The sequence below is a fragment of the Leptodactylus fuscus genome, chromosome 3, assembly GCF_031893055.1.
Source record: "Leptodactylus fuscus isolate aLepFus1 chromosome 3, aLepFus1.hap2, whole genome shotgun sequence".
Classification (NCBI taxonomy): domain Eukaryota; kingdom Metazoa; phylum Chordata; class Amphibia; order Anura; family Leptodactylidae; genus Leptodactylus; species Leptodactylus fuscus.
The window spans coordinates 152,619,255-152,638,152 of record NC_134267.1 but is presented as its reverse complement, the minus strand read 5'-3'; the positions used below and the strand labels follow the sequence as shown (position 1 = coordinate 152,638,152).

The following is an 18,898-nucleotide window of genomic DNA, read 5'->3' as shown; positions in this document are numbered from 1 at the left end:
CTAAGAACATTCACACTGAAGGCTGCAAGAAAACCACACATACTGTACCTATATCTAGAAGACATTAGAAATGGATGCCAAGAAGTCTGACACATGTGCACTGCTGAACCCAGGAGAAGAGAATGAAATGGTAAGATAATATGTAAGAAGAAAACATAATACCTTTATAAGAAGTGTGTGAAACTGCATCAAAGGAGCACAATCTATTAACCAATTGTAATACCAGTCTCCAGTTTATCAGTTATAAGTGGCTTCAAAGAAATAAGTAAGATGGTAACTCTCATAATCATGTATTACACAGATGTACTGTATTATATCTATAGTGAACCACCCCAAGGTACTGTGAAATATGGTCTTCTACATAGGAAGTCCAAAGGGGTTTTATGGTCCAAAATTGATTTTTTAATAATGATTACCTATCCAAAGGATAGGCCTTTAGTATGTGATCTGTAGAGGTCTGACCCTGCACAGATCAGCTGTTCCAGAAGCCTCCAGGTGCTGGAAGTTTCTAGGATTACTTGAATAGGAGCAGAACTGTATGCGCTCATGTTTTGCCAACTATTTTAAGGGGTCGGGTACAGCTTTAAAGAAGGCAACTCCGGATGCTTTACTAATTTTATTATATGAAGAATCAGTGATTATATAAAATAAAGGCAGATAGTGTGATATTGCGTACACTTTTGTATAATGGTAGTTACAAAGATTAAGTACTTACATTACACTTCTATACAGGTTAAAGCTTCACCAGGAATTATTAGCATCATCTATCCGGCATCAGCTGGGAGAAGCGGGCCAACGAAGATAGAGAGTTCCTGGGATCCACACTGCGTCACGGGTGTCCCCTATAGCACGCAGGTCCAGAGACTTCTAACTTCGCAGCAAACTTTCTCAGCTTATATCTTATTGAAAACAAATGCTTGCGTAACCCAGTGCTACGCAAACTAACAGATCAGTACTTTTCCAGTATAAGGCCTCCCCCCTCCGAATGGCCAGTTCTTCAGAGGTTAACCTGACACTGGGAAAATCCTTCATCGGATGTTGAATACTCCTGGTAAACACCTGCATTCCCATCAACCAGAGTTATATGGTACAGCGTTCTCATAACAATATTCTGTGAGAAAGATTGATAAGAGAGCTATGCGTAAATATGCAGCGTTTCTCACGAAACATTACCAAGTGTTAGGAACTTAAGGCTACAGAACTTACAGGCTAACTGTTACCATCTTAAAGGGATACTGTCAATATGGATTCCGGATGGTCAATTAATACCTTAGCACTACAGCTCACCATCCACTAGTAGCTTCTGGTACCCGGAGGCTGCTGGAACAGTTGATCTGTGTGTGATCAGGGTGTCTGACCCCCACAGATCACATGCTGATGTCCTATCTTGTGGATAGGTAATCAGTAGGAAAAATAATTTGAGACAGGAAAACTCTTTAAAGATAGAGGATCAAAATACATACCGTATATATTATGTAAGGATTTGAAAAGGTGGTCTAAATTAAGGGTGGTTGTCTAAAAGAGGTGGCCTTTTGGAGAAGTTTTACTGCATCATACATGAATAGAGTAGTAAGTCAGAAATGTTTGCGCTGCTCCATTCATTTCAGAGGGAACTGCCAGAGATAGCTACTGTTTTTAATGCATCTTGTATTTGTCTTGTTTCATTAAAAGGAGTCATTAAAGGGATTTCCAAAACTTTACAGGATAAGTCATCAGTATATGATCTGTGTGTGCACTCACGCCAATAAGCTGGAAGTAACTCTGCTTCTATTCCAGATAAGATAAGATAAAATAAGATAATCCTTTAATAGTGCCATCATGGGAAATTCAGTGTGTTACAGCAGCACAGATAATACAGTAATATATTACAAGAAAGAACACATACAAGCTCATAACAGATAGAAAAGATACTAGGAGTCATAACAACTAAAAAGAAAAGAAAAACTTCAGGATCATTCTGTTCTCTGTGCGGAGTGATCTTCGCTTAGTCTGATGTTGATTAGACAGTCTGAACACGGTTGCGAGAAAGGATCTCCGATAGCGTTCTCTCTCACATTTGGGGTGAAGCAGTCGGTCACTGACAATGCTGCCCAGTGCTGTCACGGTCTCATGCATGGGATGGGAGTTGTTTTCTAGCATGGAGCTCACCATGGACAGTATCCTTCTGTCACCCACCACCTGCACTGGGTCCAGGGGCTCCCCAGGACAGAGCTGGAACATCTAACCAGCCTGTCAAGCCTCTTTCTGTCCCTAGCTAGTATACTACTCACCTAGCAGGCCACTCTGAAGAAGATGACTGATGCTACCACATCATATACTGTAGATTATAGCTATACCCAGATAGAAAGGGCTGCCTTCACAGGGGTGTGGGGTCTAAGCTGAATAGGGCTTACTAGACACACAAGTGCTGAGCATCAGCTGACTTAGTGCTGGTACTTGCATTGAAGGCTAGATAAGTCAGTGAGACCTACACTAGAATTAACCCTGTCAGTAACTAGGCAGACTTCTTGCATGGGTGAGGGTGATATATATATAGAGAGAGTGAAGCAATATATGTGACACATAGGTACAGATAGAGCTATTTCTATCTAAATTGAGCATGCACTAGTATGTAACCTCTCTATCTGTCTGTGGAACACTGAGTATAGTAAATTGATCCTATTGTGACATATACTCACCCATATTTTGAAATAGTGTTGTTTGAACAATTTAGTCGTGGCAGATGGGCGACTTGTGTTAGCAAGCTGACAGTCCGGATTTTAAGATATTTATTAAAAGTTATGTTTTACTGTGTATATATCACTTTCCTGGGACTGACACTGTGATTCAGTCTTGGATAACCCCTTTAATAAACAGTGTAACAATTGTCCTGTAGAAGATGATCCAGCAGCAAATAGTTAATGTGTATGGGCATATTTAAATAAAAAATTCATTTCCACTATGTCTGTGCTAGGTGCTCAAAAATGTCCTTAGTAATACAGTAACTTGTGGTGTATGTGCTGTATTTAATTTTGCCTTAATGACAGTTTTTAGCAACATTAAATACCCATAGATGAAAATAAGAACAGACAATGGAGCAGATTTTCTAATTTTGTCTAATAGTTGGACAATGTAAACAATGCACCAGATTTACTATTTCGCCATTGCTAAAGTTCGATGATAACTTTGGTGAATCTTTTGGTGCTGTGTAGTCTAAGTTTATACCAGCTATTACCTAGCCTACTTCTCTCATAGATTTCAGATATAATTTACACCAGTTTTCTATTATAAATTACAATAAATGTCAGCCACAAAGAATCTGCCCATCCTTGTCCTGCTTCTACCCACTTTGTAGAAAAGTGGTGAGAGCCATGCAAAATCCTCATGAAGTCACAATATTTTGCACAACCCCTGCCATGTGATAAAAGGTATGACTTTTTGATGCTATAAGACTCACATGTGGAGTTTCATTGGTTTTCCCCAATGTCCATAACTGCTTTTAGCAGTTCCCATTTTCCATTAGTTTGTTCTTGCCATTATAAAGTAAAAAAAAACCTCATTGGAATCCTGACTGTTTGGGCAACATTTTTTCAATTAAGAGACATCTAACTGGCAGCATATACTGATGTAGAGTAGAATGAGTGACAAAGAAGTGTAAAAGAATGTATATTGGGTCATTAAGACCCAAAGGGAAATATTGTTCTAAGTGATACGAAGGAACGAAGGACAAATCGGTTCAGCACAAATTCAAGCAGCCAACTGTTCGAACAGGTTTCGAACCCCATTATAGTCTATGGGGGGGAAATGCTCGTTTCAGGAGTAGGCAACATTCGATCAAATTCTACTTACCAAGTCCATGAGTAAGGGTCAGGCTGGATTCTTCTCCCTGTGCAGCGTTCCCGCGTCCTCTTTCGGCTCTGCATTCACTCTGCCAGGCATCAGGCCTGGGCAAAGCCAACTGCGCATGCCCGCACTATAAGCCTGGCAGAGTGAATGCAGAGCCGGAAGAGGATGCGGGAGTGCTGCGCAGGGAGAAGACTTCTAATAAGGTAAGAGAAGAACCAGCGTTGATTGGCAATGTATAGCATTCTGCCAATCAACGCTGGTTCTGCATCGAATCTTAACTTCGAACAGCTAGTAGTACTCAATCGAGTACGAGTAATTCGAATACCGTAGTATTCGATTGAACACCTACTCGATCGAGTACTACTCGCTCATCTCTAGAAATAGTCACTAGAATTGAGACCCATATCCTATGGATCCTGAGTACTGTCCAGTACTTGAGTTCCTGTTTTTGTTCAAAAACTAAAGTTTCTTATGTTATAGTCTTCCAAACATTAAGAATTCATTACATGATTATTTTCTATAATAAATATGATGATGACATGGTCTCTAAACTTAATTTTTATTAACCCCTTAGCAACTCATGATGTACCGGTACATCATGGTTTTGCTAAGGCAGTATGGAGAGGGCTCAGCATCTGAGCCATCTCAATACCTGGCGGGTACTGGCTGTGTTATACAACAGGCACCTGCTGTAACAGCGTCTGTTAATCTTTTTAGATGCCTCAGTCAAATTCGATCAAGGTACCTAATCTCCAAAACTCATTAATGGAAGTGTGCATAATGTAGAAAAGTGAGAGGAGTGTCTGGAAGGAAGTCACTCAGCTGCTCCCTGCTTAACAGAGCATTCTCAACATAACAAAAAGTTATGGGTGTCACAATATGGTGACAGAAAGAAAGTTTTAAATTTTTTAATTTCTGTAAAGAATTTAAAACTTTAAAAAAAACATACATTTGGTATCACCATGATCATGCGGACCCACACACAGAATATAGGTAACATGTCACTTTTACCAAACAGTGAATGCTGTAAATGAAGCCTGTAAGAAAATTGTGCAATTGTGTTTTTTTTTTCCAATTACACTCTATTCTGAATTTTTCCGGCACCCCAGTACGGTGTATGTATGGAGAATTAAATGGTACTAATATAAAAGATAATTTGTCCTGCAAAAAATAAGCCCTTATATGACTCTGTGAACCAAAAAATTAAAAAGTCATAGCTTTTGGAAAGTGAAGAGGGAAACAACGAAATGCATAATCAGAAGATCAATATGGCTTAAGGGATTAATATTAAAATAAATTTAGTATAACTCAGCGAACCTAAAGCAATATTTGCATGAATGCATGACTATAAGCTGACTTGCAGAACCTACCTGGTAAGATTCTGTAATACTGTTTTCATAGGATATCATATAACCTGCCAAGACAATATTTAAACAAATATTCCATGTGAGATGATTCTCAGTGTTAATGTGTGCCAATAACTACAGGGTTTCTCCTAAATTTTATGGGCAGGAATCTATAATTAAAAATTAGGACATGTCACCTAGGCCATAAAATACTTTACAATTAGATGAATTAATATTTGTTCCTTTAATGCCTTTGGGCCATATGGCTTTGAGCAGCCATATCATAATGCTATCATTAATTTATTCATGTTATTCATATGCCTCTAACCTCATTAGAGTTTTACAATAAGCCAATATCTGGTCTCACTAGATTATTATTAGATAAATAAGGCAACATTGTAAGTCAAGACACACAGCATTTGTGCCAAATTTCATTAGCAAGCACAGGTTGAGGCAAGCATTCATAAGTAGCAAGGTCAGGGAGCAACATACATAGTCGGTAACCTTATAGAGCAAGCACCAAAGTGATCTTATTAGTATTATTTTTCAAGAGAACGATAAAAGAAATAACAATGCAAGTGTGAGCATCCGGTAGACAAATGTTTATAAGTACAAAGTATACACAAATTAGAAATGAATACATCTTGTGGCATCATAAAGTCATTGTCACATATTAAAGTATATTAGAGTACAAATTACTTTTCTAGACTAAGTAATAATAAGAAAATGTAAAGCAATATATAGTACCATCTACCAATAGCATGATGAATACATAGTCCAAGAAACAAGTAATGTTTCTTGGATTATGTATAGCATAATAGTACATATAGGCTTCCCATAAAACAACTGACACTTGCTCATAGTGCCAACATAGTAATCAGACATCATCCTGATAGTGAGTCTTGCACCTGTGTGTCCATCACATGACCATGGTCTGATTTCTATCCACTGGAAGCAAACAGAATGAATGAAAGCAAGCAGAGATCTAGAAAATGGTGAGGAGTTGATACAGAAGTCTATTGGAGAAATATTTAACATTTCATTATACAAATAATAATATGTGTCTCTCAATATTGGTATGAAACTTGACAACCCCTTTAAAGGACATGTCCTCTATACTAAACCCTCTCCCCCTGCCCAACTTCTAATTTACTTGTATTACCATATGTATGGAAACTGCTATTGTTAGTGAATTGTACCTTCTTGCTGATCTGCCACTAGCGTTGAGCCGATCTTGACTTTTCAGGATCGATTTTGAAATCCGATTTCTGATCATTTTTCATTCGAACCCGATCTTGATCCCAATTCCGATCCCAATGCAAGTCAATGGGATTTTTTTTACTAATCAGAGATTGGATTTTAAAAACAATCCTATTCACTATATAGCATAGAATCTAACAATTGAATGCTTTAATTGTTAGAATCCACGCTGTGTAGTGATTTTTTTTTAAATCACTAAGTAGCCAGAGGATTTATTTTTTTTTAATCCTCTGGCTACTTAGTCCTCCCTGGTGTCCACTTACCTGCAGAGATGGCTGGTCCGGTGCCCAGTGTTCTCATTCTTATTCACCTCGCTACCCCCTGCCTCCCAAGTTAGGAGAGTGTGGGCGGGTACTGGGAGTGGAGACACCACGTCTCCCCGCCCTGTACCCGCCCACACTCCCCTAAGCCACAAGCCCCGCCTTCTTCCTAGCTCTTTAACACTAGCCTGGGAGGCGGGGGTAGCGAGGCGAAGAAGACCGAGAACATCGGGCACCGGACCAGCCATCTCTGCAGGTAAGTAGCTACTAGAGATGTTGGCTAGTCTCCCATTAGAATGAATTGACGCAGCCGGCGCGCAGGGGGGTTAAGGCTGTGTGTCGGCTGCTTCCATTCATGCCTTTGGCCAGTAGCAAAGCATTGTGGGAAATAATCACCGATCTCAATCCCACCTAAAAAGATCGTGTTCAAAATTCCGATCGCAATCGTGAAATTTTCTCGATCGCCGATCGGAATCCGATCTTTTCCAACACGATCGCTCAACCCTATCTGCCACTAGATGATTCTCAGTAACTAGGATTTAACCAAGAGCTATGCCTGTTTTAACTAGGGCCCCTGCAGTGTGATTGAGAAGATAGGGCCCATTTACCCATTGTGTCTACAATATATGAAAAATACTGGGCAATTTCTTTAATAATCTACCCAGTAAGTTATTTGGAGGAGATGGTATACAATGAGTATCTGTATCAAGAACAGTGAATGTACTGTGCCATGCCAGGGTGAGCTTTTGGTCCACCTGACTGAGTGGCGCACTGGAGATTCATGTGTTCACCTGTGGGTCAGTCCAAGCCTGACTACAGGTGAAGGGTCTGTCTTCCCAGCTGCAGTCAATTACTATCAGAAGCATAGGGTAGGTCTCACTAAGGCTCCATTCCCACGGAGTAACGCGCTGCTCATTCTGACACGTAAACACGTGTTAGAGTGAGGCGCTTCAAATCAGATCCTTTTAACCCAGAGGCCTTTTAACCCATTGATTTCAATGTGTAGCGCACGTAAGCCGGCACCCATCGAAGTCAATGGGGTCTGTTTTGAAGCGCCTCACTCTGACACGTGTATACATGTCAGAATGAGCGCTGCGTTACTCCGTTGGAATGGATCCTAACTGCAGTCACATAGTATCAGAGGCACAAGGTCTGCCTAACCAACTGCAGTCACATATTATCAGAGGTGTAGGGTTTGTCTCGCAAGCTACAGTCACATATTATCAGGAGCAAAGGGTGTATCTCACCATCTGCAGCCACGTATTATCAGAGATGCCTGGACGGTCCATGACCATGGACTGATTTTTATCAACTGGACATAAACAATAAATGACAGCAAGCAGAGATCTAGAAAAACTGTGAGGAATCAATACAGAAAGTATATTGGACAATTGTAGAACTTTTTATTATACATTTATTTGCTGAAACTGGACAACCTCTTTAATTCTATAGAATTATTCAGATTTATAGACACTGAAAGAAAGATATCCAATGTCAACAAATTATCTACACCATATTTTTTTTTCTCTGCGTTAGTGCAATGGACAAGGCATTAACATGTTTTGTGACTCAGTCTCCAGTGTCGACCATCTTAATGCTACAACAAAAACTGTTAAAAAAGTGCACTTTCTAACACAATACTACTTTCTATGATAATCTACTTCTGCACTGTGCATTGTAAAAGAAGTTAGAAAACCCAGTAATCCAATTCACTCAAGTACAATACGTATAAGAAAACAACCGTAAGCTATATACTTAAGAAGATAATAGCACAATATTAAGAGCTATTAAAATTGTCACAGTAGAGCTGTAGTCATTACATGAGCCACTAAACAACTGAGGGAGAAAGTAATTTACAATGTTCTATATTAATAATAATTAGAGATGAGCGAGTACTATTAGGAACGGTAGTTTCGAATAGCACGCTCCCATAGGAATGAATGGACGCAGCCGGCACGCAGCTGGGGCCGGCGTTCTGCCGCTTAACCCCCTGCAAGCCAGCCGCTCCCATTCATTCCTATGGGACCGTGCTATTCGAAACTACCCTTTCGAATAGTACTCGCTCATCTCTAATAATAATTACTCTGAATTGACATCAGTAAAATCAGAGGTATAATTTGAAGAGCTGGAACAAAAAAATATTAAATAACCACATTTAAAAAGTGAAAATACAAAAAGAGCACATACTGTGTTTCTGTCAAAATGGCGCATGTGTCTCTAACTCTTATGGAAGTACAGGTACCTCGAGAGGGAAGTATTGGGATCTCCTACTCCCTTCCTATACCATATTCTTGATAGTGATGGTTATAGGTGCTGCTGCTCACATACTTCAAAGGAATACAGCTTTAATGTCCACAACTGCAGTTATCAAGACTACAGTGAGTGAGCAGGGCAGTGCTCGGCATGTAAACAATACTGGGAGCTGCATGCTCCACAGTGTCCCTCACACAGTATCATATGCTCCTCACAGTGGCCCCACACCGTATAAAAGAAACCCCCTAGAGCAGCATCAGGTGACCCTCACAAAATTTGACAAATATTCAAGAGGTTCGGCCTTCCGCTTCAGTGCTATTATTATACTCTGGGGTCTCCTCAGATCCCAGATATAGTAAGTAGAGGCCCAGGGGAAGTATTTAAAAATCACAAATACATATAGTCACCTTGTCTTAACTCACTGGAAGAGCCCCAGAGAGGATGCTGAGGACTGTCAGAAACCCAGAAGAGGTGAGTATAAGTACAATTAACATCTGCTATTATAAAGGACGGTGTGCGTTCTGACCACCGGCAGGACCGCTGAATGTGAGCGGCGGTCCTGCCAGCGGTCAGAACGCACACCGTCCTTTGTAATAGCGGATGTTACCGCTTCCTTTTGTGAGGAATGTTACTTGACCCCTGATGAATCTCCTATGTAGAGGAAACGCGCAGGGTCTTTCCTAAGCTAGTGGTGGTCTTGCTTTTCCTGGTACTGCCTCTGAAAACACCTGGCCTTGTAGACCATTTCCCTCTCTGTTGGCGTGGCATTAGGCCAGTAACCTCAGAGGGGGGGGGGGGGGGTCGGATCCTAGAGCCTCTGATAGGTGTTTTTTATTTGACAAGCAGTATTTGGAGCAAGCCACTTATTGATTATTAGGGAGTGAGGGTTTTCCCAAGTGGAGTGAATCAATTTACCCTATCCCTTTTATTTATCTCACAAATCAGATACACTGAGCACGGTGTGTAATATTCATGTTATATTTTAGTTGTTCTATGAGCGGTTTATGTGTTAAACGAGGTTACAATCTATCTATGTGCCAAATTTCATTCAAATCCGTTCAGCTATTTTTGCGTGACTGAATAACAAACACAAACTTTCACATTTATAATATTAGTAGGATAGGATACTTTGCAAGTCCTCTTGCGTTTAATTCCACATTGTAGCATTCTTAACCTGAGATACATACAGTGGGGCAAAAAAGTATTTAGTCAGTCACCAATAATGCAAGTTCCACCACTTAAAAAGATGAGAGGCGTCTGTAATTTACATCATAGGTAGACCTCAACTATGAGAGACAAAATGAGAAAACAAATCCAGAAAATCACATTGTCTGATTTTGTAAGAATTTTTTTTCAAATTATGGTGGAAAATATGTATTTGATCAGTAACAAAATTTCATCTCAATACTTTGTTATATATTCTTTGTTGGCAATGACAGAGGTCAAACGTTTTCTGTAAGTCTTCACAAGGTTGGCACACACTGTTTTTGGTATGTTGGCCCATTCCTCCATGCAGATCTCCTCTAGAGCAGTGATGTTTTGGGGCTGTCGCTTGGCAACACGGACTTTCAACTCCCTCCAAAGGTTTTCTATAGGGTTGAGATCTGGAGACTGGCTAGGCCACTCCAGGACCTTGAAATGCTTCTTACAAAGCCACTCCTTTGTTGCCCTGGCGGTGTGCTTTGGATCATTGTCATGTTGAAAGACCCAGCCACGTTTCATCTTCAATGCCCTTGCTGATGGAAGGAGGTTTGCACTCAAAATCTCACAATACATGGCCCCATTCATTCTTTCATATACCCGGATCAGTCGTCCTGGCCCCTTTGCAGAGAAACAGCCCCAAAGCATGATGTTTCCACCCCCATGCTTTACAGTAGGTATGGTGTTTGATGGATGCAACTCAGTATTCTTTTTCCTCCAAACACGAAAAGTTGTGTTTCTACCAAACAGTTCCAGTTTGGTTTCATCAGACCATAGGACATTCTTCCAATACTCTTCTGGATCATCCAAATGCTCTCTAGCAAACTTCAGACGGGCCCGGACATGTACTGGCTTAAGCAGTGGGACACGTCTGGCACTGCAGGATCTGAGTCCCTGGCGGTGTAGTGTGTTACTGATGGTAGGCTTTGTTACATTGGTCCCAGCTCTCTGCAGTTCATTCACTAGGTCCCCCTGCATGGTTCTGGGATTTTTGCTCACCGTTCTTGTGATCATTTTGACCCCACGGGGTGAGATTTTGCGTGGAGCTCCAGATCGAGGGAGATTATCAGTGGTCTTGTATGTCTTCCATTTTCCAATTATTGCTCCCACAGTTGATTTCTTCAATCCAAGCTGGTTGCCTATTGCAGATTCAGTCTTCCCAGCCTGGTGCAGGGCTACAATTTTGTTTCTGTTGTCCTTTGACAGCTCTTTGGTGTTCACCATAGTGGAGTTTGGAGTCTGACTGTTTGAGGGTGTGCACAGGTGTCTTTTTATACTGATAACAAGTTTAAACAGGTGCCATTACTACAGGTAATGAGTGGAGGAAAGAGGAGACTCTTAAAGAAGAAGTTACAGGTCTGTGAGAGCCAGAAATCTTGATTGTTTGTAGGTGACCAAATACTTATTTTCCACCATAATTTGCAAATAAATTCTTAAAAAATCAGACAATGTGATTTTCTGGATTTGTTTTCTCATTTTGTCTCTCATAGTTGAGGTCTACCTATGATGTAAATTACAGACGCCTCATCTTTTTAAGTGGTGGAACTTGCACTATTGGTGACTGACTAAATACTTTTTTGCCCCACTGTATATCCATAGTCCATACTCTAAATCAATGTTTAACTCTGGCCCTTAATTGTACTCTCATCAGGTCATGTTTTAAGGATTCCCTTAATAATACATAAGTGCTGGAGATACTTCAGGAGTAGATGTGAGACACATATTGCAAATATTTTTTGCAGACCTTAATTTTTAGCTCCTAATAATGATTCTACCTTTTCTAGGCTGAATAATTTATTAGGATTAGATATATAATATCTTTATATAACACGTACTATTTGATATGTTTTTATTTTTATTTTCTTGGGCAATTCTGTGAGTCAAGAGCCATAATTAAGAGATTATCTTTTGCAATTATTATAATATTGGTCTGACTCAGCTAAAGTTTTTACAACCCCAAATAAACTGCACTAGTTGTATAACAATTATATGTAATTCTTTCCCATACGGCTATGTCTGTCACTATTGTACAATGCATCAAACTGGCAAAATCCACCCTTAAAGAAAATGCATTCAGAAACTATGACACAACCAAGTCATATCATAGTAAAAATGATTCACATATTAGGATTACACTTTTAATCTGTTTTGCAATCCATTTTTAATCTTTATATACTGTAAGAAAGGAATAGAATAGACATAGAGCGGTACAGATATACAAGTCCCACCATGGCCGTGATGCCTGAGGTGGCCTTAAGACCGATCAAAACTGCACATGATAGGTGGGAACACTTTGGCATTAGTCTGCAGGAACTTCAAGTGTGATAAAGACTAGAGATGAGCGAACACTAAAATGTTCGAGGTTCGAAATTCGATTCGAACAGCCGCTCAATGTTCGTGTGTTCGAACGGGTTTCGAACCCCATTATAGTCTATGGGGAACAGATACTCGTTAAGGGGGAAACCCAAATCCGTGTCTGGAGGGTCACCAAGTCCACTATGACACCCCAGGAAATGATGCCAACACCTCTGGAATGACACTGGGACAGCAGGGGAAGCATGTCTGGGGGCATCTAACACACCAAAGACCCTCTATTACCCCAACATCACAGCCTAACAACTACACACTTTACACACTCAATACCACCTCTCTGACAGTAGGAAAACACCTTGAAACATGTGTATTTGGCACTTGCAGTGAGGAGAGCTTGTCACCAGCAGTGAATTTGGCCCTTGTAGTAAGTTGAGGTTGGCACCAACATTTGTTTTGAAAATCAGGGTGGATTGAGCCTCTAACCAGCAGAGTTTGGGCAAATTCATGGTGGAGGGAGCCTCTAAAAACCCCAGTTTGGACCAATTCATGGTGGAGGGAGCCTCTAAAAACCCCAGTTTAGACCAATTCATGGTGGAGGGAGCCTCTAACCAGCCCAGTGTGGGCAAATTCATGGTGGAGGGAGCCTCTAAAAAACCCAGTTTGGACCAATTCATGGTGGAGGGAGCCTCTAACCAGCAGAGTTTGGGCAAATTCATGGTGGAGGGAGCCTCTAAACACCCCAGTTTGGGCAAATTCATGGTGGAGGGAGCCTCTAAAAACCCCAGTTTGGACCAATTCATGGTGGAGGGAGCCTCTAACCAGCCCAGTTTGGGCAAATTCATGGTGGAGGGAGCCTCTAACCAGCCCAGTTTGGACCAATTAATGGTGGAGGGAGCCTCTAACCAGCCCAGTTTGGACCAATTAATGGTGGAGGGAGCCTCTAACCAGCCCAGTTTGGACCAATTAATGGTGGAGGGAGCCTCTAACCAGCCCAGTTTGGACCAATTAATGGTGGAGGGAGCCTCTAACCACCCCAGTTTGGACCAATTCATGGTGGAGGGAGCCTCTAAACAGCCAAGTTTGGACCAATTCATGGTGGAGGGAGCCTCTAAAAACCCCAGTTTGGACCAATTCATGGTGGAGGGAGCCTCTAACCAGCCCAGTTTGGGCAAATTCATGGTGGAGGGAGCCTCTAAACAGCCCAGTTTGGACCAATTAATGGTGGAGGGAGCCTCTAACCAGCCCAGTTTGGACCAATTAATGGTGGAGGGAGCCTCTAACCAGCCCAGTTTGGACCAATTAATGGTGGAGGGAGCCTCTAACCACCCCAGTTTGGACCAATTCATGGTGGAGGGAGCCTCTAAACAGCCAAGTTTGGACCAATTCATGGTGGAGGGAGCCTCTAAAAACCCCAGTTTGGACCAATTCATGGTGGAGGGAGCCTCTAACCAGCCCAGTTTGGGCAAATTCATGGTGGAGGGAGCCTCTAAACAGCCCAGTTTGGGCAAATTCATGGTGGAGGGAGCCTCTAACCAGCCCAGTTTGGACCAATTAATGGTGGAGGGAGCCGCTAAACAGCCCAGTTTGGGCAAATTCATGGTGGAGGGAGCCTCTAAACAGCCCAGTTTGGACCAATTCATGGTGGAGGGAGCCTCTAAAAAACCCAGTTTGGACCAATTCATGGTGGAGGGAGCCTCTAAACAGCCCAGTTTGGGCAAATTCATGGTGGAGGGAGCCTCTAAACAGCCCAGTTTGGACCAATTCATGGTGGAGGGAGCCTCTAAAAAACCCAGTTTGGACCAATTCATGGTGGAGGGAGCCTCTAAACAGCCCAGTTTGGGCAAATTCATGGTGGAGGGAGCCTCTAACCAGCCCAGTTTGGACCAATTAATGGTGGAGGGAGCCTCTAAACAGCCAAGTTTTGGGAAATTCATGGTGGAGGGAGCCTCTAACCAGCCCAGTTTGGACCAATTAATGGTGGAGGGAGCCTCTAAACAGCCCAGTTTGGACCAATTCATGGTGGAGGGAGCCTCTAAACAGCCCAGTTTGGGCAAATTCATGGTGGAGGGAGCCTCTAAAAAACCCAGTTTGGACCAATTCATGGTGGAGGGAGCCTCTAACCAGCCCAGTTTGGGCAAATTCATGGTGGAGGGAGCCTCTAAACAGCCCAGTTTGGGCAAATTCATGGTGGAGGGAGCCTCTAACCAGCCCAGTTTGGACCAATTAATGGTGGAGGGAGCCGCTAAACAGCCCAGTTTGGACCAATTCATGGTGGAGGGAGCCTCTAAAAACCCCAGTTTGGACCAATTCATGGTGGAGGGAGCCTCTAAAAAACCCAGTTTGGACCAATTCATGGTGGAGGGAGCCTCTAACCAGCCCAGTTTGGACCAATTAATGGTGGAGGGAGCCTCTAAACAGCCAAGTTTGGACCAATTCATGGTGGAGGGAGCCTCTAAAAACCCCAGTTTGGACCAATTCATGGTGGAGGGAGCCTCTAACCACCCCAGTTTGGACCAATTCATGGTGGAGGGAGCCTCTAAACAGCCAAGTTTGGACCAATTCATGGTGGAGGGAGCCTCTAAAAACCCCAGTTTGGACCAATTCATGGTGGAGGGAGCCTCTAACCAGCCCAGTTTGGGCAAATTCATGGTGGAGGGAGCCTCTAAACAGCCCAGTTTGGGCAAATTCATGGTGGAGGGAGCCTCTAACCAGCCCAGTTTGGACCAATTAATGGTGGAGGGAGCCGCTAAACAGCCCAGTTTGGGCAAATTCATGGTGGAGGGAGCCTCTAAACAGCCCAGTTTGGACCAATTCATGGTGGAGGGAGCCTCTAAAAAACCCAGTTTGGACCAATTCATGGTGGAGGGAGCCTCTAAACAGCCCAGTTTGGGCAAATTCATGGTGGAGGGAGCCTCTAACCAGCCCAGTTTGGACCAATTAATGGTGGAGGGAGCCGCTAAACAGCCCAGTTTGGGCAAATTCATGGTGGAGGGAGCCTCTAAACAGCCCAGTTTGGACCAATTCATGGTGGAGGGAGCCTCTAAAAAACCCAGTTTGGACCAATTCATGGTGGAGGGAGCCTCTAAACAGCCCAGTTTGGGCAAATTCATGGTGGAGGGAGCCTCTAACCAGCCCAGTTTGGACCAATTAATGGTGGAGGGAGCCTCTAAACAGCCAAGTTTTGGGAAATTCATGGTGGAGGGAGCCTCTAACCAGCCCAGTTTGGACCAATTAATGGTGGAGGGAGCCTCTAAACAGCCCAGTTTGGACCAATTCATGGTGGAGGGAGCCTCTAAACAGCCCAGTTTGGGCAAATTCATGGTGGAGGGAGCCTCTAAAAAACCCAGTTTGGACCAATTCATGGTGGAGGGAGCCTCTAACCAGCCCAGTTTGGGCAAATTCATGGTGGAGGGAGCCTCTAAACAGCCCAGTTTGGGCAAATTCATGGTGGAGGGAGCCTCTAACCAGCCCAGTTTGGACCAATTAATGGTGGAGGGAGCCGCTAAACAGCCCAGTTTGGGCAAATTCATGGTGGAGGGAGCCTCTAAACAGCCCAGTTTGGACCAATTCATGGTGGAGGGAGCCTCTAAAAAACCCAGTTTGGACCAATTCATGGTGGAGGGAGCCTCTAAACAGCCCAGTTTGGGCAAATTCATGGTGGAGGGAGCCTCTAACCAGCAGAGTTGTGGGAAAGCAGGGTGGAGGGAGCCTCTAACCAGCAGAGTTGGTGGAAATCAGGGTGGAGGGAGCCTCTAACCAGCAGAGTTGGGGGAAATCATGTTGGAGGGAGCCTAGTATTAGCAGAATTGTGCAACGCTTATGGTGGATGAGTATGAGGATGCGGAGGAATTGGAGAGGTTGAGTACAGACATGGAGTTTCATGTTGGGGTGCTTTACACAGGTGGGCACAAAAATGAAGGCTCTATCCAGTGGTGGTTCATTTTTATCAAAGTGAGCCGGTCGGCACTCTCAGCTGACAGACGGGTGCGCTTGTCAGTGATGATGCCACCGGCTGCACTGAACACCCTCTCAGATAGGACGCTGGCGGCAGGACAGGACAGCACCTCCAAGGCATATAGGGCAAGTTCAAGCCACAGGTCCAACTTCGACACCCAATACGTGTAGGGCGCAGAGGGGTCGGAGAGGACAGGGCTGTGGTCGGAAAGGTATTCCCGCAACATGCGCCTATACTTCTCACGCCTGGTGACACTAGGACCCTCCGTGGCGGCACTTTGGCGAGGGGGTGCCATCAAGGTGTCCCAGACCTTAGACAGTGTGCCCCTCGTTTGTGTGGACCGGTGAGAACTTGGTTGCCTACTGGAGGAACTGCCCTCCCTGCCGCCAACGTCACATGCTGGAAACATCTCCATCATATTCTGCACCAATTGCCTGTGGCAAGCATTGATGCGATTGGCCCTCCCCTCTACCGGAATAAAAGACGAGATGTTGTTTTTATACCGGGGGTCAAGGATAGCAAAGATCCAGTACTGGTTGTCCTCCATGATTTTGACAATACGCTTGTCGGTTGTAAAGCACCCCAACATGAACTCAGCCATGTCTGCCACAGTGTTAGTTGGCATGACTCCTCTGGCCCCACCGGAAAGTTCAATCTCCATTTCCTCCTCATCCTCCATGTCTACCCATCCGCGCTGCAACAATGGGACGATTCGAAGTTGCCCGGAAGCCTCCTGTATCACCATCACATCATCGGACAACTCTTCTTCCTCCTCCTCCTCCTCCATTAAACGCAGTGAAGCGGACAGATGTGTGGACCTACTCTCCAGCTGTGATGGATCGGATGCTATCCCTAACTCCTCTGTGTGATCTGAGTTATCCCTGATGTCAATCAGGGATTCTCTCAGAACACACAAGAGCGGGATTGTAAGGCTCACCATCGCATCCTCAGAGCTCACCCTCCTTGTGGACTCCTCAAAGACCCGTAGGATGTCACAAAGGTCTCTCATCCATGGCCACTCATGGATGTGAAACTGAGGCAGCTGACTTTGTGGCACCCTAGGGTTTTGTAGCTGGTATTCCATCAAAGGTCTCTGCTGCTCAACCACTCTATTCAACATCTGAAACGTTGAGTTCCAGCGTGTGGGGACGTCGCACAAAAGCCGGTGTTGTGGCACATGCAGGCGTTGCTGGAGAGATTTTAAGCTAGCAGCGGCTACTGTCGACTTGCGAAAGTGGGCGCACATGCGCCGCACTTTCACCAGTAGCTCTGGAACATTGGGGTAGCTCTTTAGGAAACGTTGCACCACTAGGTTGAAGACGTGGGCCAGGCATGGAACATGTTGGAGTCCGGCAAGCTCCAGAGCTGCTACCAGGTTCCGGCCGTTATCACAAACGACCATGCCTGGGCCCAGGTGCAGCGGCTCAAACCATATTGCCGTCTCATCGAGGAGGGCATCCCTCACCTCGGAGGCAGTGTGCTGTCTGTCCCCCAAGCTGATCAGCTTCAGCACAGCCTGCTGACGTCTACCAACGCCAGTGCTGCAACGTTTCCAACTCGTAGCTGGGGTCAATCTAACAGCGGAGGAGGAGGCGGTGGCGGAGGAGGAGGCGGTGGCGGAGGAGGAGGCGGTAGAGGAGGAGGAGGAGGGGGGTGTTCTTCTCGTGTCCCTGCCAGGAATGTTAGGCGGGGAGACGAGGTACACCGGGCCAGTTTGGGAAGCAGTCCCAGCCTCAACTACATTCACCCAGTGTGCCGTCAGTGAAATGTAGCGTCCCTGTCCGCATGCACTTGTCCACGCGTCGGTGGTCAAGTGGACCTTTGTGCAAAGCGCGGAACTAAGGGCCCGCCTGATGTTGAGTGACACGTGCTGGTGCAAAGCGGGGACGGCACACCGGGAGAAGTAGTGACGGCTAGGGACGGCATAGCGAGGTGCCGCAGTTGCCATCAGGTCCAGGAAGGCGGGAGTTTCAACAAGCCGGAACGCCAACATCTCCTGGGCCAGCAGTTTAGCGATGTTGGCGTTCAAGGCTTGCGCGTGTGGGTGGTTAGCAGTGTATTTCTGCCGCCGCTCCAATGTCTGAGAGATGGTGGGTTGTTGTAAAGAAACGCCTGATGGTGCCTTTGATGGTGCAGGAGAAGGAGATAAGACAGGACCAGGGGAGGATGAGGTAGAAGTCAACAAAGTGGCGGAGGCAGATGAAGTGGTGTCCTGGCTCGTCCTCTGGAGTGCATCGCCAGCACAGTCAGCAGTGGCAGTGGCAGAGGCAGAGGCAGTGGCAGAGGCAGTGGCAGTGGCGTGAACGGCAGGCGGCCTTTGTCCTGCCGTTGCTGCCTGCCACTGATTCCAGTGCTTGGATTCCAAATGACGGCGCATTGAAGTGGTGGACAGGTTGCTCTTCTCAGAGCCCCTAATCAATTTCGAGAGGCAAATTGTGCAGACAACACTATATCTGTCCTCGGCGCATTCCTTGAAAAAACTCCAC

General features: G+C 44.4%; 1 protein-coding gene across 1 annotated transcript in view; it reads left to right on the top strand.

Moving 5' to 3' along the window:
- The first annotated feature begins 16 nt into the window (after window positions 1-16).
- Window positions 17-18,898, top strand: part of LOC142198520 (putative cation-transporting ATPase 13A4) — a 102,522-nt gene continuing 83,640 nt past the window's right edge. The window contains exon 1 of the mRNA XM_075269552.1: window positions 17-130. Within this exon, the coding sequence (XP_075125653.1) occupies window positions 71-130 (60 nt within the window). The 5' untranslated portion in view covers window positions 17-70. The remainder of the gene's footprint in view (window positions 131-18,898) is intronic.